The sequence below is a fragment of the Theropithecus gelada genome, chromosome 6 (genome assembly GCF_003255815.1).
Source record: "Theropithecus gelada isolate Dixy chromosome 6, Tgel_1.0, whole genome shotgun sequence".
NCBI classification, from domain to species: Eukaryota; Metazoa; Chordata; class Mammalia; order Primates; family Cercopithecidae; genus Theropithecus; species Theropithecus gelada.
This window is the reverse complement of record NC_037673.1, coordinates 106,409,762-106,431,930: the sequence shown is the minus strand read 5'-3', so window position 1 is coordinate 106,431,930 and position 22,169 is coordinate 106,409,762. Positions and strand designations below refer to the sequence as shown.

The 22,169-nt window shown below is 35.0% G+C and overlaps 1 protein-coding gene across 1 annotated transcript in view; it reads left to right on the top strand.

Annotated features, from left to right (window-relative positions):
* TMEM232 (transmembrane protein 232) overlaps positions 1-22,169 on the top strand; it is a 306,685-nt gene that overhangs the window by 128,322 nt on the left and 156,194 nt on the right. The window contains exon 10 of the mRNA XM_025387746.1: positions 16,703-16,881. Within this exon, the coding sequence (XP_025243531.1) occupies positions 16,703-16,881 (179 nt within the window). The remainder of the gene's footprint in view (positions 1-16,702; positions 16,882-22,169) is intronic.

Sequence of the window (22,169 nt, the reverse complement as noted above, 5' to 3'; positions counted from 1 at the left end):
GTATTTATGGTGCTAAAGTACATTCCAACATGGCATTTTAAAAATTAATTTTTATAATAATATATCATAGCAGAGAAGAAAAAAATAAGATAGATTTAGTCTTCTTATCTTAATTATGGTGATATATTCATTAATGAAAATAACTCGCTAAGTGCTTGTAAATTTCTTTGTTACACTAGTGAGAATTATATTAAGATCCTTCAGCATGCTTCAGAATGTTTTTTCTGTCATTTAATATGGTCCAGAAATGAATGCTAAAATTATAGTGTCACTTTACTCTTCACTCCTCCCATCCATCAATAGTAACATAATATGTTCACAGACAGAGAAATCACTAATTTAATCAAACAAATGAATCCTGCATCTAGAGACGCAATGTTTTACAGCAGATCTCTAGAACGTATCCATTTTGTATTACTGAAATTTTATACCCATTGATTAGCAATTCCCTTATTCCCTCCACCAACCCCTGGTAACTACCATTCTATTCTTTGCCTTTGGCAACTTAGCTATTTTAGATACCTCATTTAGTGGAATCATGTAGTATTTACCTTTCTGTGATTGGCTTAATTCACTTAGCATAATGTTTTCAGGCTTTATCCATGTTGCTGCATATTGCAGAATTTTCTTTTTTTTCTTGGTGTGAATATATTTCATTTTGTGTGTATATGACATTTTCCTTATTCATTCATCTGTCAACAGACATTTAGGTTGTTTCCGTATCTTGACTATTATAAACAGTGCTGCAATGAATATGGGAATGCCAATATCTCTTTGAGATCCTGATTTTAATTCCTTTGGATCAATATCCAGAAGTGGAATTGCCAGATCATACAGCCATTCCATTTTTAATTTTTAGAGGAAATTGTATACTGTTTTCTGTATTAGTTATACCACTTTACATTCCTACCAGTAGTGTACTGCGGGGATTCCAATTTCCTCACAACCCTGCCGACACTTGTCTTTTTCTTTTTTTCTTTCTTTCTTTCGTTTCTACTTTTTTTTTTTTTTTGATAATAGATATCCTAACAGTTGTGGAGTGATATTTAATTGTGCTTTTGATTTGTATTTCCTTGATAATTGGTGATATGGAGCATATTTTCATATACCATTTGGCTACTTCTATGTTTTCTTTGGAGAAATGTCTATTTAAGTCCTTTGCCCATTTTGTAATCAAGTTATTAGTTTTATTTTACTATTGCGTTTTAAGAGTTTCTTATTTTCAAGATTAATGTTTCATCATGTAGATATCTGCAAAAATATTCCCCCATTCTGTAAGATGTCGTTTTACTCTGTTGATTTTTTCTTTTGTTGTGCAGAAGCTTTTTTGTTTGATGTAGTTCCACTTGAACTTGTTTCTGTTTTTGTTGCCTGTGCTTTTGGTGTTATTTCCATAAAATCATTGCCAAAACCAATTTTAAGAGTATTTTCCCCATATTTTCTTCTATGAGTTTTAGTTTCAGGTCTTCTGTTCATCTCTAATCAATTTTGAGTTGATTTTTGTGTATGGTATAAGAGTCTACTTTTATTATTTATATATGGATATCCAATTTTCCCAACACCATTGGTTGAAGAGACTATCCTTTTCCCATTATATATTCATGGCACTCATGTAGAATATCAGCTGGCTGTATATGTGTGGATTTATTTCTGGGATCTCTATTCTGTTCCATTGGTCTATATATCAGTCTTTAGGCTAGTACTGTTTTAATTTATGTAGCCTTGAAGTATACTTTGAAATCAATAAATGTGATGCCTTTGACTTTGTTCTTTTTCAAGATTGTTTTGGCTAGTTGGAATCTTTTCAGGCCATTGAATTTTTGAGTTTCTTTTTCTATTTCTGTCTAAAATGCCATTGGGATTTTGATGGAGACAGCATTGAATTTGTAGGTTATGTTAGGTAGTGTAAACATTTAAAAAGTATTAAGTGTTTCAATCTAGGAACAAAGGATGCCTTTTCATTTGTGTCTCATTTAATTTTTTAAACAATGTTTTGTGGCTTTTAATGCAGAAGTCTAACTTATTTGGTTAAATTTATTCCTAAGTATTTTATTCTTTTTGATGCTAACATAAATGTAATGTTTTACTAATTTCCTTTTTGTATAGGTTGTTAGTGTATAAAAACAAATAATTTTTGTATATTGATTTTGTAGCATTCAGGTATATTAAACTAGTTTAGTTTATTGGTTTTAACACACTTGATTTTGTGGAGTCTTCAGGATTTTCTTCATATAAGATTATGTTATCTGCAAACAGAGATACTTCTACTTCTTCCTTTCTTATTTGGATGCCTTTTGTTTGTTTATCTTGCCTAATTGCTCTGGCTAGCACTTTCAGTACTCTGTTAAATAGACATCACCAGAGTAAACAACCTTGGCTTGTTGCTGGTCCACGTAGTGAGCTCCAAGTTAGTGAACATGGTACCCAATAATTAGTTTTTCAGGCACTGCCCCTTCCCCTCGTTTCCACCTCTAGTAGTCCCAGTGTCTATTATTGCCATCTTTATGTCCATGTGTACTCAATGTTTAGCTCCCCCTTATAAGTGAGAACTTGTGGTATTTGGTTTTCTGTTCCTGTATTAATTTGCTTAGGATAATGGTTTGCAGTTGCATACATGTTGCTATAAAGGATATTATTTCGTTCTTTTTATGGCTGTGTAGTATGCCATGGTGTATATGTACCATATTTTCTTTATCCAGTTCACCACTGATGGACATCTAGGTTGATTCCATGTCTTTGCTATTATGAATAGTGCTACAATGAATGTACAAGTGCATGTTGTCTTTTTGGTAGAATAATTTATTTTCTTCTGGGTATATACACAGTAATGAGATTGCTGAGTTGAATCATAGTTCTGTTTTAAGAACTTTGAGAAATCTCCAAACTGCTTTCCACTGTGGCTGAGCTAATTTACATTCCCACCAACAGTGCATAAGCATTCCCTTTTCTCTGCAACTTTCGCTGGAATCTGTTATTTTTTGATTTTTAAATAATAGTCACTCTGTTTGGTGTGAGATGGTATCTCATTGTGGTTTTAATTTGCATTTCACTAATGATTAGAGATATTGGACTTTTTAATATGCTTTTTGGATGCACATATGTCTTCTTTTGAGAAGTGTCTATTCATGTCCTTGCCCATTTTTTTTTAATGGAGTTGTTTGGTTTTTCCTTGTTAATTTGTTTAAGTTCCTTATAGATTCTGGATATTAGACCTTTGTTGGATGCATAATTTGCAAACATTTTCTCTCATTTTGTAGGTTGTCTGTTTACTCTGTTGATGGTTCCTTTGACTATGCAGAAGCTCTTTAATTTAATTAGTTCCCACTTGTCAATTTTTGGTTTTGTTTTAATTGCTGTTGGTGTCTTCATCATGAATTCTTTCTCAGAGCTTGTCAAGAATTGTATTTCATAGGTTTTCTTCTAGGATTTTTATAGTTTGTGGTCTCACATCTAAGTCTTTAATTAAGTCTGAGCTAATTTTTGTATATAGTTTAAGGAAGGGGTCCTAGTTTCAATCTTCTGCCTATAGCAAGCAAGTTATCCCAGCACCACTTATTGAATAGGGAGTACTTTCCCCGCTTCTTGTTATTGTTGACTTTGTCAAAGATCAGATGGTTGTAAGTATGTGGCTTCATTTCTCGGTTCTCTGTACTGTTCCATTGATCTGTATGTGTCTGTTTTTGTACTAGTACCATGCTGTTTTGGCTACTGTAGCCTTGTTGTATAGCTTGAAGTTGGTTAATGTAATACCTTTGGCTTTGTTCTCTTTGCTTAGGATTGCTTTGGCAATTTGGGCTATTTTTCAATTTCATATGAATTTTAGAATAGTGTTTTGTATTTCTGTAAAAAATAACACTGGTAGTTTGATAAGAATAGTGTTGACTCTGTATATTGCTTTGGGCAGTATAGCCATTTTATGATATTGATTCTTCTCTCCATGAGCATAGAATGTTTTTCCATTTGTTTGTATCATCTCTGATTCTTTCAGCAATGTTTTATAGTTGTCCTTACAGAGATCTTTCACCTCCTTGGTTAGATCTATTCCTAGGTATTTTATTTCTTTGTGGCTATTGTAAATGAGATTGCATTCTTGATTTGGCTCTCATTTGCTATTAGTTGGTAATTTCATTCCACCATGGTTGAAAAATATTTAGCATAGTTTCAATCTTCTTGAATTTGTGAATACTTTCATTATGACCTAATAAGTGATCTGTTCTGGAGAATTTTTTATGTGTACTTGAAAAAAAAATTCTCCTGTTTGGGGTTATGTGATCTGTATATGCCTTTTAGTTCTATTTAGTCTTTAGTATTGTGCAAGTCGGCTGTTTCTTCATTAATTTTCTGTTTGGTTGTCATCCTTATTATTGAAATTTCCCACTATTATTGTATTGCTGTATTTCTCCCTTTAGTTCTGTCAATGTTTGCCTCATACATAGTCATGCATTGCTTAAGAATAAGGATATATTCTTAAAAATGCATCATTTGGCAATTTCACCATTATGCAAGCATAATAGAGTATACTCACACACAACTATATGGTATAGCCTACTAAACACCTAGGGTACATGGTATAGCCTATTGCTCCTAGGCTACAAACATGTACAGCATGTTAATGTACTGAATACTATAGGCAATTGCAATACGATGCTAACTGTGCATCTAAACATAGAAAAGGTAACACATTGCACTACAATGTTACAACAGCTAAATGTCACCAGCTAATATAATTTTTTTCAGCTCTATTTACTATAATCTTATGGGACAACTGTCATACATGCAGTCTGTTGTTGACTGAAACACTGTTACGTGACAAATGACTGTATTTAGGTGCTCTGATCTTGGTTGCAGATACATTTATAATTGTTATATCTTTCTAGTGGATTGATCATTTTATATTACATAATATTTTTTAATCTATTGTGACAGTTTTTTGACTTAAACCTATTTTTTTTTTCTGTATAAGTATAGCCAATCCTGCTTCTTTTCATTATCATTTGCATGGAGTGTCTTTTCCATGCCTTACTTTCAGCCTATATGTATCCTTAAATATAAAGTGACCCCCTTATAGATACCTTACATTTGGGTTCCACTTTTTTATTCACGTAGCCACTTTATGTCTTTTGATTGGGAAGTTTAATTAATCTACATTTAAAGTAATTATTGATATGCAAGGATTTATGATTGCCATTTTGTTACTTGTTTTATTTTTGTCTCTCTTTTCCTGCTCTGCCTTTTTGTGTGTGTGTGTATGTGTTTGTGTTTGTTATTGGCATGTCTTGATTCCTTTCTCTTTTTCTTTTCTGTAACTTCTATAGGTATTTTCTTTGAGATTAATAGGGGTCTTATCTAAAATATAACAATCTATTTTATGTTTAAAACAACATCAGAGGCCGGGCGCGGTGGCTCAAGCCTGTAATCCCAGCACTTTGGGAGGCCGAGACGGGCGGATCACGAGGTCAGGAGATCGAGACCATCCTGGCTAACACGGTGAAACCCTGTCTCTACTAAAAAAGACAGAAAAAAACTAGCCGGGCGAGGTGGCGGGCGCCTGTAGTCCCAGCTGCTCGGGAGGCTGAGGCAGGAGAATGGCGTGAACCCGGGAGGCGGAGCTTGCAGTGAGCTGAGATCCGGCCACTGCACTCCAGCCTGGGCGGCAGAGCGAGACTCCGCCTCAACAAAAAAAAAATAAAAAATAAAATAAAATAAAATAAAATAAAATAAAATAAAACAACATCAATCTTATACAAAGTTCTACACTTCTCAAAGCTCTAATAAACATTTTATGCTTATGATGTCACAATTAACATCTATTTATATTATTATACATTAACAGATTTTTAAATTGATTTACTTACCATTGTTACACTAATATATAGTATTAAGTATTTGTCTATATATTTACCTTTACCAATGAGTTTTATATTTTCTTATGCTATCATATTGTGGTTTAGCATCCTTTTTTTTCAAGTTGAAGAACTCCCTTTAGGATTTGTTGTAAGACAATTCTAGTCATAATGTGTTCCCTCTACTTTTGTTGGTCTGAGAAAGTATTTGTTTCTCTCTTTAAAACAAAACAAAACAAAACAAAACAACAACAACAACAACAACACCTGCAGTTTTCCTGGTATAGTATCTTCCCGGCAGATTTTTTTTTTTTTCTTTCATTCCTTTGAACATATCATCTCACTTCCTTTTGGCAGGGCAAAATTCCTGCTAAAAAAATCTTTGGGTAGTCTTATAATCATCCCCTTGTAACTAACAAGTTGTTTTTCTCTTACTGCTTTCAAAATTATCTCCTATACTTTTGATATCTTGAATATAATGTGTCTCAGTGTGAATTTCTTTGGGTTAATTTTATTTAAGAACGTACATTTTTCTTCCTAGATTTGGGAAGTTTTCAGCCAATTATGTTTTCTAAATTGTATAGCACTGTGCAAATGGTAGGGGTTATGGCACAAGGGTGTTTCTGCTTTTACTACTGGTTTTAGTGTGGCTAGCTTTACACACTAAATCTAAGCCCTTCTACTAGTTTCTGGATTTTTCATAATGGGAATTGATCCATTTGTTCCTATTGAATTGATGTTTCCGTGATAGAAAAGAGAGTCTAGTTTTTTCTATTATGCCATCTTGCCTATGTCACGAGAATTTTTTCACTTTTTAAAGAGATCCCTTCTAATCAGTTACTGAGTTGAAGAATTAATAAAAGTCCTCAAATGGGATGAAGTAGGAGATATTTAGGTAAGAACAGGAGGAGAAATAACACCAATATGGTTTCAAGAAAGGCAGTAATAGGTGAATAAATTTTCACTGAACTAGAATTGGTGTCACCAATTTTGGATGTTAGCAATTTTGAATGAGTTATAGCTCAGTTTTAGATTACCTAAGGCAACTTGTTTTATCTCTTGGAATCTTAGTTTCTTCAAGATTATGGGTTTTAAAAAGTTTTTGCACATAACATAATGTATTTACAAAGGTAAAATATTATTTTTTACAATTTCCAAGAACATTTTTATTATTTTCTTCTTTATTTATTTGTTGCCCCTGGAGTACAGAAATCTGTGAGAATTATCTACTTATAATTATTATTCTATATCTCTTGGTAGTATAAATTTAACTTAGTGAAATTTAAAATAAATCCAAAAGTCAGAAGTCTGATATTCCTCTAGTTTATTTATTAGAATCACAATTAATATTGAAAAGATAACTACTTTTATCCTTGGTTTCCGGTTAGAATTCCAGAAGTTAATTATTTTTATATGTTTTTGTAATTTCTTGTTTTTAATTTTTAATTTTAATTTGTTAACTTCTATTTTAAGTTCAGAGATACAAGTGCAGGTTTGTTATGTAGGTAAACTTGTGTCATGGGGATTTGTTGTACAGATTATTTTATCACCCAGGTCACTATCACTAAACCTAGTACCCATTAGTTATGCTTCCTGATCCTCTCCCTCCTCCCACCCTCCACCCTCCACCCTGCACCCTCCAAAAAGGCCCCAGTGTATGTTGTTCCTCTCTGTGTCTCCATGTGTTATCATTTAGCTTCCACTTATAAGTAAGAACATGCAGTATTTGGTTTTCTGTTCTTGTATTAGTTTCTAAGGATAATGGCCTTAAGTTAAGCTCCACCCATGTCCCTGCAAAAGACGTGATCTCATTATTTTTTATGGCTCTGTAGTATTCCATGGCATGTGTGTACCACATTTTCTTTATCCAGTCTACTATTCATAAGCATTTAGTTTGATTCTATGTCTTTGCTATTGTGAATAGTGCTGCGGTGAATATACACACGCATGTGTCTTCATAATGAAATGATTTATAGTCCTTTGGGTATATGCCCAGAAATGAGATTGCTGGGTAGAATGGTATTTCTGTCCTTAGGTCTTTGAGGAATTCACACTGTCTTCCACAATAGCTGAACTAATTTACTCTCCCACCAACAGTGTATAAGCATCTCTTTTCCTCCACAACTTCACCAGCACCTGTTATTTTTTGACTTTTAAGAATTGCCATTCTGACTGGTGTGAGATGGTATCTCATTGTGGTTTTGATTTGCATTTCTGTAATGATCAGTAATGTTGAACTTTTTAAAAATATGATTGTTAGCCACATGTATGTCTTCTTTTGAGAAGTGTCTGTTCATATCTTTTGCCCACTTTTTTTTTTTCTTGTAAATTTTGTTTAATTTTCTTATAGATGCTGCATGTTAGACATTTGTCAGGTACGTAATGTGCAAAAATTTTCTCCCATTCCCTAGGTTGTTTACTCTGTTCATAGTTTCTTTTGCTGTGCAGTAGCCCTTTAGTTTAGTTATATTCCGTTTGTCAATTTTTGCTTTGGTGCAGTGCTTTTGGCATCTTTGTCATGACTTATTTGCTTGTGTGTGTCCTGGATGGTATTTCCCAGGTTGTCCCCAGGATTTTCATAGTTTTGGGTCTTACAGTTAAGTTTAAAATTGATATTGAGTGAATTTTGTATATAGTGTAAGGAAGGGGTCCAGTTTCATTCTCCTGCATATGGCTAGCAAGTTATCTCAGCACCATTTATTTAATAGGAAATCCTTTCCCCAGTGCTTGTTTTTGTTAGGTTTACTGAAGATAAGATAACTGTAGGTGTGTGGTCTTATTTCTGTGTTCTCTATTCTGTTCCGTTGGTCTGTGTATCTGTTTTTGTATCAGTATCATGCTGTTTTGGCTAATGTAGCCCTGTAGTGTAGTTTGAAGTTGGGTAGCATAATGCCTCCAGCTTTGTTCTTTTTGCTTAGAATTGCCTTGGCTAGTCAGACTTTTTTTTTTGTTGTTCCATATGGATTTTCAGTATTTTGTGGTTCTGTGAAGAATGTCAGTGATAGTTTAATAGGAATAGCACTGAATCTATAAATTGCTTTAGGCAGTATGGCCATTTTAACGATATTGATTCTTCTTATCCATAAGCATGGAATGTTTTTCCATTTATTTGTATTATCTTGATTTCTTTGAGTAGTGGTTTGTAGATCTCCTTGTAGAGATCTTTCACTGCCATAGTTAGCTGTATTCCTTGGTATTTCATTCTTTTTGTGATACTTGTGAATGGGAGTTTATTCCAAATTTAGCCTTAGGCTTGACTGTTTTTGGTGTATAGGAATGCTAACAATTTTTGCACATTGATTTTGTATGCTGAGACTTTGCTGAAGTTGTTAATCAGCTTAAGAAGCTTTTGGACTGAGACGATGAGGTTTTCTAAAAGTAGGATCATGCCATCTGCAAACAGAGATAGTTTGACTTCCTCTCTTCCTATTTAGATGGCCTGCAAGGTGCTGTGGAAGTGAAGTCTGCAGACCATCACTGCTCGGCACCCTGGATTCAGCCTCTTTCCTAGGAGTATGTACAGGGACCTAACCTCCTGCTTTGCTGCAGTTGCGGCTACTTTTGCCAGGAAGCCCAGAAAGCAAGAGTATCTAAGCTCCCGGCTCCCCTTGTATGCCTGAGCAGCTGCTCTGCTGAAACTCTACATAACCCTGTGTCAGACTGCAGGCCCTGGTGGAGTGGATTCATGATGTATCTCCTGACCTGAGGGTTGCAAAGATCTGTGGGAGAAGCATGGTTTCCCAGGGTCGCACATTTCACTCACTGCTTCTCTGAGTGGGGGAGGTTTGCTTGACTCCATGTTGCTCCGGGGTTGGACATCATTCTGCCTTGCTTTTCTCCATTCTCCATGGATTGAGTTGTTTCCTTGATTAGTCTCAACTATAGTACTTGAATGTTTCACTTGAAGGTGCTGTATTTACTCGCCCCTTCCATTTCTCTCCACAAGAGCCACACACCTTAGCTGCTTCTAGTCAGCCATCTTGGCCACAGTAATTATTTTTAATTAATACATTTTCATAATTGACAATTAGAAAAGATCATGAAATTTCAAGTTAAGCAAGTTCTACTCAGTGTCTTCATTATTCATCTACCTTTTGGCATCCTATTTGCTATTGTGCTTCAATCAACTACCACATTCTAATAAAAGAATCAGCTGACTTTTAAAGTTTGGTTTTCCATATTACCTACAACAAAATATGGGCATATAATACCTCTGTTCTCTTCAGTTTATTCTGTTGAATATTTGTTTAATATATGTAATGATCAAATATTATGATATATGCAAAATAATTTCACTACTATATATTATATACATATATGGTGATACATATATTGTCATTGTCATTATTAGTATTACCATAATATAACAATATTCTGAAAATAGTGTCCTAGAATTCTTTGTATCTTACTATCCAAAAGTATATTCCTAATTTTTCCCCCCCATCACTATTGTTATCTCCTCTGAAGTTCAAGAGTCCTCATGACTACCCTCTCTTTTGACACTAACTGCAAGTTTGGGGTCTCCAGAACCACCCTCCCTTCTAACACCAACTGCAAGTCTGGAGATCTCTAAGACATCCCTCATGTTTGACAATTTGCTAGAAGGACTCACAGACTTCAGCAAGGACATTTTACTCATGGTTATGGTTTATTATTATGAAAGGATATACATTAAAATCAGCCAAAGGAAAAGGTGCACAGAGCAGAGTCCAAGAGAGACTCAAGCACAGAGCTTCCCATTATCCTCTCCCAGAGAAGTTACGTGAAGAACATTTACTTCTAGCAATGATGTGTGACAATATACGTAGAGTATGGTCAACTATAGAAGTTCACCTAAGCTTTGCAATTTACAATTTTTATTTGGGCTTGGTCATACACACTTAGTTAACTGCCTGCAGCATGGCTGTCTCTAGTATCCAGCCCCACCAATGTTCAAGCTGATACAACATGGCCCAAATCACACCCCCCATGAATCAAATTTTATAGCATAGACTATTTAACATACCCAAAAACCCCAGGTAAATATGTCATTTTTATTAGTCAGGACATTCCAAGGCCTATGAGATTACCACCCAGAGCCAAGGACAAAAGCCACCCCTCTCTTTGAGCATTGTTAATTCTTTAGTGCACCTTTCCCAAGTCCAAACTATCAACACTTTGCTTCTAGATTACTTCAAAAAGTTAAATGTCTTCCTACTTCCCTCTTATATTCCATATAGTCCATTTTCTACCAAGAAGCGAAAAGGTAAAATGTGACAGTTCCTTTTCTCATTTAAAAAGCTGTAATACAAAGTAGCAGACATATAGGATGAACAAGTCTAGAGAGCCAATGTAGAACATGAAGCTTATAGGTGATAAAATTGTAGAAGAGGAAAATGTACCTTTTACTAGTATTCTGTTGAGAGAAGAGTGAGTTGTTGACTAATATTTAATAAGCATCTTATGATTTTGAATTAGTAAAAAAAAAAAAAAAAATGCCATGATAGTTCTTCGTTATCCTGAGAATAAAATCTAAACTCTTTTCCATGGCCCACAAATTGGCTGTGATCATTCAGAGTGTACCTAAGTAAAGGTCATACCTACCTGATATAGTCTTGTCCCATGACCCTCAGTTGTCCTGTAATACATTCATTCTGTCTTTTCTCCTGTTTCTCTAAACTATCAAGCTATTCTAATTTCAAAGCCTTTGTATTTTTCATCCTCCACTCTTGGAAATGCTTTTCCCTTGTTCCTTCAATGATTAACTCTTTTTCATCAGCTAGATCTTAGCTTGACCATCACCTCCTCATAGAAGTTTTGCTCTCATTCTGTCTACAGTAGTTTTCTTCTTCTAGTCATTGTTGGTCCTATCACCATCTTCTATTCTCATAACATTCATAATAAACTGATACTTTCTTTATATCTGTCTCTGTCCATTGGAATTAAGTATACCCAGAGAAGCAGTTTGTCTTTTTCTTTAGTACAGAGAACAGTGACTGGCATCTAGCATTCATTCACTCAGTAAATATTAGTTAAATGCATGGCTGGCTTACTGGTTCTTGTCCAACTGTTAGTTTCTTGACGTTGATCTAGTTCCTTCAACTCTACATGGCATTGCATAATCAGTGTTTTGAACCACATTCTACATTTGAATTACCTTTAAGTGGCACATTTGATCTTGTAGTATCGTATTATATTTGACAGAATTGCAAAGGCTTTACTCATTTACATTCATTCATGTAAGTATAAATATTCGTATTTCGCTTTCACTAAATATATGAAATCTAAGTATCTTCAGTGGCAATTAAGGGTTACCAAAGGGTTCAAACACTGGAATAAGGTATTACTACTACAAAGAAAAGTGCATAATATTGGTTTTCAAGTGCAGTGGTGGTTTCTTAATAAAATTTTTGAATTTATTAAGAACTCGTTTTGCTTTGGCTTTTTTATATCCTAGGATACTGTCTGCATAGCTGCGGACACAGACATATTTTCTCTCAGTATATTTAAAGTGACATCTTTGATAGCTGCCACAGGGTCACTCAAAGCAGAATAGAAGAGTGCCTTATGCTACAGCTTGGTCCCTTGTTGAAACATTTCATAGCAGGCATGCTTCTCAGCAAATGTCTAGATGTGCAAATTAGAATGTGGTCTACTTTTTATGACAGTTGTAACACATACCATCTGTCTTTATAAGGTTGTTTTCATCATTAACTGTCAGTCAATTGGATGTAATAAATTCTCTCTGCGAATATTATTCATCAGCATCACTTCAGTTGAGTTTAAATCAACAGGTGAACAGCTCACTTTTAAAAATATGAATGGAATTTAAAAGGAATTATGACTTTCTAAAACATAACTATCAGAATATATCTTGTGGTTTCTCGTTGATCTTGTGGATTCTAAAACCAAACTATATTCTTTTTGATAATTCAACTATTGTAGTTTTATAAAATATTGACCTTCAAAAAGTGATAATTTAAAATATATAGAGGAAGGTGGTTTGTATGTATTTTTGTCAATCATTTGTGTTAATGTTGAGAGTCTGTAAGTAAATGTAGAAATTAGTTAAAATTCACTGTAAGTTTTATTTGTAATATTGTTCAAAAACTTATTTTTTCTCTGAGGCTCACAATCCAGAATTATTAACTTAAAAATTAATGTGTTTCCTTACTTGTATTGACTTCAAGCTAATGACCCACAAATCAACAATCTCACTCTTGCTATTTTACTTGCATTCTAGCCATATTTTTACAACAAACTACAGGACATTGAACATTAGATTCCCCCTTCCCATGCCACATTTTCCAAATATTTATCTTCTTTTCCTTAAAAGTGATTCTTCTACACACTCTTCTCATTTCTTCAAGTGGTTTTATTATTGTTTCAGTCTCCTGAGCTTAAAAATGTACTTCTCCTTCCCCCTTTATTTCTGCCTCTTTCCCCGTAGCTAAGAAGTCCAATTAGATCTTCTCTACAGTGTCTTAAGTTTGTGTCCCTTCCTTGCCAATCTCCTGCTGCCCATTGCAGTAAAGACCTAGATTACCTCATAAAACTATATTGGTTTCCCAGTTTATTGCTTGAATAAACATGACATTGCATTGAGCAGACATAACATTACTCCCTTCCTCAAACATCTACCATTTAAGCTGATCCCATTTATCTTTAGATAACTTTGGTACCTTATCTATTTTTTTTTTTTTTTTAACCATAGATCACTGTAGCCTCAAACTCTGTGGCTGAAGTGATCTTCCCAACACAGCCTCCTGAGTACCTGGTACTACAGATGTGCACCACCATGCCCAGCTAATTTAAAACAAAAACAAAAACAAAAAAAACTATAGAGATATAGAGATAGGGTCTCAATAGTTTGCCCAGGCTAGTCTTGATCTTCTGGCCTGCCTCAAGCAATCCTCCTGCCTCAGCCTCTGAAAGTGCTAGGATTACAAATGTGAGCCACCATGGCTGGCCTCTTACTTATTTTTAGCATAAACTCTCCGCTTCAGCTTCATTTGAGATCTCTACTATCATCTCTTCCCTTTTCTCTCTGTATAACTACCTCACTGCTGGGGGCCATATTCCTGATCTAAATATCTTGATTTGCTGTGGACTTTCCCAGTTTTGTCCTTGAAAGCTTGTGATCCAAGAAACCCTTCTGCCCCAGGCAAAGGGACATAGTTGTTCTCTCTACCTACTTCCCTAAATCAATAAACAGATTTTTGTAAATTAGATCTGCTATGTTGTAGGCAGTTCGTTGTAGGCACTTTACTAAATGCTAAGAATATCTGAGCAAATAAAAGACATTCTGTCTTCTCCAGTAGTTTAGAATCCATAGGTGAGATATGCAATTACAATATGATACAATACATTAGGCACAGGGGCACCTAGCTAGCCATGGGGATTCAGAGAAGGATTCCTAGGAGAAAGAATGCAGGAGAATGGATAGAAGCCAGGTGTAGTGTGGAGTTATTTTTGGACAGGAAAACTTCTGGCTAAGTGAAAAGTTTATACAAGGGCTAGAAGATTAAATGAAATGTGTATTCTAGAACTTCAAGTAGTTTTGTCTGTTTATAGTGTATTAGCAAGAGGGGTGGGAATAAAGGAGTGGTGATAGATGTGTTCAAAATGATGTCATATTAGAAAGACAGTAATTACCTGGCCATGCAATTTGGAATTTACATAGGGACAAATGGCAATCCTTTGCTGAGTTGTGAGTAGAGAAGTAACATAATGAGATTTAGAAAGGTCAGTTTGCACAACATGGATTAATAATGGTGAAGCAGTAAATACAAGACAGGAAGATGAAAGAACTAGGAAGCTATTACAGTGTTTATTCTCAGAGCTAACCTTTTTCAGATATCCTTCCATTTGAAATATTCCACCAATATCTTCCTCTGCACTTTTCCCAAATTTACCTGTTGGACAAGTCTTGTAAACTCATACTTTCTCCAGTCCTTTCCTTACTCTTCTAGCCCTCATTGATCTCTTGCTTTTGTGATTGTTATATCAATGGCCATCATCTTTTCATTTAACAGTTACCCTCTAATTTCTCTTACAAATTATTCTAGTCTCCCAGACATGCCAATTACTTGAAGACACAGATTATCTTTTTCTCACCTTAGCCAAGACAATTCACAAAGACAATGGTTTAAGAAAAAAAACCCAAACCTTAAATTTGGGCTTTTTTATTATATTCCAAACGTTCAGTGCAAAAATATTAATGACATTCATTCAAAAAACATTTTTTATATTATATGTTATTTCAAATATTGTGATATCTCAATTTTAATTAGTAAAGTTCCTATAAGGAGAAAGTGACGTTTCAAAAATAATTGGCTGCTTAACTGTAGCTTCCTACTTCCAGCTTATACTTTCTCTCCTAAAGTTCCAACAATAGAAAAGGTAGATGATACCTTAAGATTGGAAACTGGATATATGCCTTCCTCCTCCTACTTGTAAAACATGTACATACTTTCTCTTCTGCCTCCTCTTTCTTTCAAACTCTTTCTTTCAAACTCTTTCTTTCCTATGAATCGAATGGAAGGTCATGACTGGAAAGAAAAGTGTTTGTGTAAATTGGAGAGACTGTGCTGCATAGGACAGGATTTGATCAGCCTTTACCTGCTCTATCATTCAGTCAACAGCTGTCTGATGCCAGGGAGCTTTCTAAGCAGGTTCAAGTTTATATGTTCCCTTTTATTATTCTAAGTATATATAATAACATCTACATAGCAGGATTGTAGTGAGAACTAAAGTTGGACGACATAGTTGGTACCCCCATGTGTACTAGCTATAACCATAATGATGATGATTATTAACCTGCATTATGAAAACTAGATTCATTTGGAAAAGTTGAGGATTGTGACTTTTCAGGTTGTGCTTCTATCTTTATTCAAAAAGGGCAACAATCATCAATGGACTGTCACCAGGGTTTTGGAGAAAAGTGCAATATGGAATTTAAAGGGCTTTAAAACTCTTTCAGTTCCCTTTCTGAACCATTTCCTCTTCTTGTTCTTATCTGCTTCACATACTCATCATTTTCATGTTGCTTTTTGACTAAGTTTATCTCCTCTTTGATAACTGTATTATTTTATTCCCCAAATTTATTTCTCCCACATCTACCTAAATTGGAATTCCTTTTTCCTATTACTGCATAGAAATATACAATATCTAGGTAAGAAATAATTACCATAAAGAGTAAATAGAAATGTCTTTCTCCTTTCTCTAAGGAAAATACATATTTTGAAAGTGGAACTTGATAAAGTATATAAATTGCTAATTGCTGTGTAAGTTCTAGGAGTGTCTTAGAGTTTTTAAATCTCTGTTTTCATTACTTTTTCCTATATTCCAATTGATATTTCACTATTATTAAAATGATTTTTTCAGCTTATAACAGTAGTTTTTGTATGCTTTTCACATGATTTAAACATTTTCTTCTTGGTTCAAATACCATGTTTCATAATGTTTGACTTTTTTAATAACAGGAAGTATTTTTCTGGTTTTTCTACTTTATTATAAAAATTCACCATGGTGGTCTGTGTTCACATTCCTTTGAACAGATTCCTCTTTACTTGAATTCTAAGAATTTGTTTTGTATATGTAGTTTACAGTTTACCAACTTAACTTTTAAATTTCTGAAGTATACCAGTTAGGTGCAGTGTTGCTTTTCATGTGGTTAGAAGTTTTAAAATGATCTGTGGTCTTTTTTAAATGTAAAGGAGAGAAAGCAGTGAAGGGTCAGAAATTTCCGCAGCTTAGAATTTCAGACTTTAGAATCTTATTATAAATTATGGTAAAATTGGTTTCTTCTTTTTCACACAATCTTACTTTAGCAAGGCAAATAAAATGATAATTCCCAAAGACTTTTTCTTTTTAAACAGGTGATCAAGTAGTCTGGACTGGTTACTATGGCTTAGTGTATAACCTGGTGAAAATTTCATGGGAACTTCAAGGAGATGAAGAACAGGATGGACTTAGAAATATAATATGGCAAACATTGCAGAAAACAAAGGATTATGAGAAAGATATACGAATCCAAAATGCAATCAATATCGCTCAGGTAAGGTAAAGCGCTAGGCAATAAATATGTACATCTATCATTAGGAAGCATGGTTGTCATTTCTCTCCATGGTAAAAGGAATGTCTACATTCAGTGAGTATTAGCGACTTACAGCTGAAAATAATATTTTTAAAACTTAACACTGATCTATTTTTGATTAAAGATAGGAGAGTTGAGCTCTAGATGATAGTGTAAAGGCCTCCAAAAGTCTGTAATAGAAACAGAATTAAATTCATTTAACACATCTAGGGAAAAGTACACCTCAGTAAGGGGTGATTCCACCATAGAACTCTAACTTGGTGGGAAATTCTGATAGAATGTTAGGTACACTAGATTGAAGTAACATGTTAAGCCATGATTCTTTTTCTCTTTTCTTGATGAAGACGTTTAGAAAGTAATGGAAGTTTTAAGGAGCATAACACAATCCTCTAATTTGAGGGCTATGTTAGGATGAGCTGTGAAAGAACTGTGTAGGGGTGCTTTTACTACCTCATAGCAAGGGCTGCCAAAAGAGGCAGGCTGTGGGTAAGATTCAAATAGTAGGGGTAAGGGGCGGTTTTATGATATAGCTTTTTATGATGTTAGGAATCCAAAGACCTATTCTCTCACTTGAGCATTTCCTCCCTTGTCTAGTTCAGTGACCAGAAATACCAGGAAGAAGGCTGAACATAGCCATATTATGACACTAGACTAGAGAAAGGGTAAAGGTGGCCCTAACTTCAGAGATTTCAACACACATAGAAAATGAATAGGTAAAGGTAAAAGTTTCTTTGCTGGGTTACCCACTAGCTCCAAGACTCTTCCCTCTCCTCTCAGCCTGCTTGACTACTATATTTATATTTAGATATTATACTATATATAAATCAACCTGTATCAGCTAGCCTTCTAAATTATGATTTAGAAGCTTAAAGGGCATCCTGTAGTTAGTGAGAGGATATAAGAACTTCTATTTTTATATTTTGGGTAATAACACATTAAACAACTACCATATTAAAGTAAAAACACACAGAAACATCTGTTTTTTTCAATGTTGTATCCCAATACACACAATAAGTGCTCAATAAATATATGTTAAATGAACAATCCAAATGGGTTCCCTTTAAATATTAAAATACATGCTATAACTATGTTTAATAATTACATTTAATATTGATGAAATTAATGGCAAAATTATTTTAAGATAAAAATAAAAATCAATAATTTTATTATTAAAAATAACAAAATTAAAGAGTAACCTCTGCAATTCTTTGGAAATTAAACATGCTTTGATAAATGATATGGTTTGTTTATGTCCCCACCCAAATCTCATCTTGAATTGTAGCTCCTGTAATCCCCATGTGTCATGGAAGGTACCTGCTGGGAGTTAATCAAATCATGGGAGTGGGTTTTTTCCCATGTTTTTCTCATAATAGGATAAGTCTCATGAGCTCTGATGGTTTTATAAAGACAGTTTCCCTGCACACTCTCTCTTGCCTGTTGCCATGTAAAACATGCCTTTGCTTCTCCTTCACTTTCCACCATGATTTTGTGGCCTCTCTAGGCATGTGGAAATGTGAGTCCATTAAACCTCTTTTTCTTTATAAATTACCCAGTCTTGGGTATTTCTTCATAGCAGTATGAAAATGGACTGATGCAGTAAATTGGTATTGATAGAGTGGAGTGCTGTTGTAAAGATACCTGAAAATGTGGACACAACTTTGGAACTGAGTAACAGGAAAAAGTTGGAACAGTTTGAAGAGCTTAGAAGAAGATAGAAAAATGTGGAAAAGTTTGGAACTTCTAGAGATGTGTTGAATGGCTTTCACCAAAATGCTAATAGTGATGTGGACAATGAAGTCCAGACTGAGGTGGTCTCAGATGAAGATGAGGAACTTGTTGGGAACTGGAGTAAAGGTCACTCTTGCTATGCAAGGAGACTGGCAGCATTTTGCTCCTGCTCTAGAGATCTAGGAACTTTGAACTTGAGAGAGATAATTTAGGGTATCTGGCAGAAGAAAATTCTAAGTGACAAAATGTGCAAGAGGAGGCAGAGCATAAAAGTTTGAAAAATTTGCAGCCTGCATCCCATTTTTTGGGAAGGAATTCAAGCCTGCCACAGAAATTTGCATAAGTAGCAAGGAGCCAAATGCCAATGACCAAGACAAAGGGGAAAATGTATCCAGGATATGTCAGAGACATTCCCAGCAGCCCCTCCCATCACAGTCCTGGAGGCCTAGGAGGGAAAAAAATGGTTTCCTGAGCTGGGTCCAGGGCCCCCCTGCTTACCGCCGTGCATCCCAGCAACTCTAACCATGGCTAAAAGGGGCCCAGGTACAGCTCAGGATGTGGCTTCAGAGGGTGCAAGCCCCAAGCCTTGGCAGCTTTCATGTGGTATTGGTCTTGCAGGTGTGCAGAAAACAAGAATTGAGGTTTGAGAACCTCTGTCTAGATTTCAGAAGATGTATGGAAATGTCTGGATGTCCAGACAACAGTTTGCTTCAGGGGCAGAGCCCTTATGGAGAACCTCTGCTAGGGCAGTGTGAAAGGGAAATATGTGGCTGGAGTCCCCGCACAGAGTCCCCACTGGGGCACTACCTAGTGGAGTTGTGAGACGAGGGCCGCCATCCTACAGACCCCAGAATGGTAGATCCACTGACAGCTTGCATTCAATGCCAGCCCATGAAAGCAGACAGGTGGGGCTGTCCTCTGCAAAGCCACAGGGGACAGAGCTGCCCAAGGCTGTGGGAGCCCACCTATTGTGTCAGCATGATCTGGATATGAGACATGGAGTCAAATGAGATGATTTTAGAACTTTGAAGTTTCATGACTGCCCTATTGGATTTCGGACGTGCATGAGGCCTGTGACCCCTTTGTTTTGGCCAATTTCTCCCATTTGGAATGGGCATATTTACCCAATGCCTGTACCCCCATTGTATCTAGGTAGTAACTAACTTGCTTTTGATTTTACAGGTTCATAGGTGGAAGAAATTTTCTTTGTTTTAGGTGAGACTTTGGACTCGGACTTTTGAGTTAATGCTGGAACGAGATAAGACCTTGGGGGACTGTTGAAAGGGTATGATTATATTTTGAAATGTGAGGACATGAGATTTGGGAGGGGACACGGGTGGAATTGTATGGTTTGGCTGTGTCCCCACCCAAATCTCATCTTTAATTGTATGGCCCATAATCCCATGTCCAGGGAGAGACCCAGTGGGAGGTAATTGAATCATGGGTATGGGTTTTTTTCCACATTGTTCTTGTGATAATGAATAAGTCTCACAAGATCTGATGGTTTTATAAAGGCCAGTTCCCCTGCACATGCTTTCTTTCCTGATGCCATATAAGCTGTGCCCTTGCTCCTTTTTCAACTTCTGCCATGATTGTGAGGCCTCTGCAGCCGTGTGGAACTGTGAGGCCATTAAACCTCTATTTCTATATAAATTACCTAATCTCAGGTATTTATTCATAACATAAAAATGGGGTAATACAATAAATACTAGAAAGGAATTAATTAATCTATTTGTAGGCACTAGCCATTGTTTTGTGTGCTAGCAATATAGTTTTAGACAAGCAGATAAATATTGTTTTAAATATAAAGTTTGGATCAAGGAGACTGACAATAAACTTGCAAATTAATGAATTAAAATATCAAATGGTGCTATCTATACTATGAAGAAAACAAAACAGGGCAAAGCTACTGGAATGGGATCAGCTAGAGTAGGGAGTGGATGTTTCAGTTGGAGCAGCCAGAGAAAGGTTTCCAATGAGGCATTATTTGAAATGAGACCTAAATAATAAGAAGGAAGTATCCATAAAAAATATACCCTGGTAGTGAGTTTATGGATACAAAAATGTGTCCTACAAAATGTGTCCTCTAAGAAAATAATTAGTTTGGTGTGTTAAGAGAGCAAGAAGACCATGTGTGCTGGCCTCTGGTAAGGGAAGGAAAGAGTGGTAAGAGATGCAGGTGGGCAAGGAGAGTTGTTTTAAGATGGCAATAGTAGCATATAAGTAGTAATCTCTGGGAATAATTTTTTAAATGTTTGTAAAAAATAAGAAAAAGTTTCAGTGGGAAGTACATTTAGAAAACTAAAAGCATGCTATAAAAAGCATAGAACTGATGAATCCTAAAATTGTTTCCTTGGGTAAAATAAAAATAATACATAAACTGTTTTAGACTAGCTAATATAATGGAAAAATGAGGGAAACTTTTATTAATCACAAAATCCAGAGGGTAAAGGGAATGTGATTATAAGAAAGTAATTTGAAAATGATTATAAAAGGATCAGTTTACAACTGTATGCTAATATATGTGAAAATATAGTACAATAAATGATTTTCTAAAAAAATATAAATGATGAAAATGGATTGAAAAAAGGATATAAAAATCTTAACAAACAAGATTTAGAGAAATTTGCAAGTGACCTACTAGATTTGTTCATATGAATATCAAGGACAAGACGAAGATATTCATTAGTATCGCTAATATTTAACATAGTTATTGACACACTAACCTGTGCACTCATATTTAGCAGGTAACTGAATATATGTTGGGTCATAACTGGAGAATGTTTAAATCAAGTTTGTCGTACCAAAGCAGTAGGTGAGAGTAGCTTAAACACTTGGGAACAGAGAAGAAAATAATTCAGTTTAAATTCCAACTCCACACAATCTCTTTATACAGATGAGACTTGGAACAAGTTATTCCTCAGCCTTAGTTTTCTTTTTTTTTTTTGCGGGGGCGGGGGGAGTATTTCTAATGCTCACAGACAGGGATAGTAACTGAAAATCACATAAGAGACAGGAAAGCTGAGTGATTTTGAGAGCACAGACCTACAGCAAAGGTTGCCTGGGTTCAACTGGCTGTTCTACCACAGAATATCTAAGTGACCTTGGGCATATTTTTACCTCAGTTTCTTTCTCTGAAAATGGGGCTAAGAATAGTATCTAATGCATAGGCTTGTTATGATGACTAAATGAATTCATGTTATAAAACATTTAAAGTTTTTGGTAAATAAATAAAATATACTGAGATGAAAGTTATTTGTTATAGTCTAAGTTATATTACTTCTCAATATTTCTAGAGATTATGATTTATTATTGTGCTGTTAGAACTATAAGAGGAGAACATTTGCTTTAAATAGAAAAAAATTCAACAGCAAATGTTGATGAATTTCAGCTGAAGAAAGTGAAAATAACATAGCAAAATATTTGGAGGAAGTAGAGATAAGTAAGCTATGAAGTAAACCAATGAAATTTTTTTTTTTTTTTTTTTTTTTTTTTTTTTTTTTTTTTTTTTGTGTTTTTCT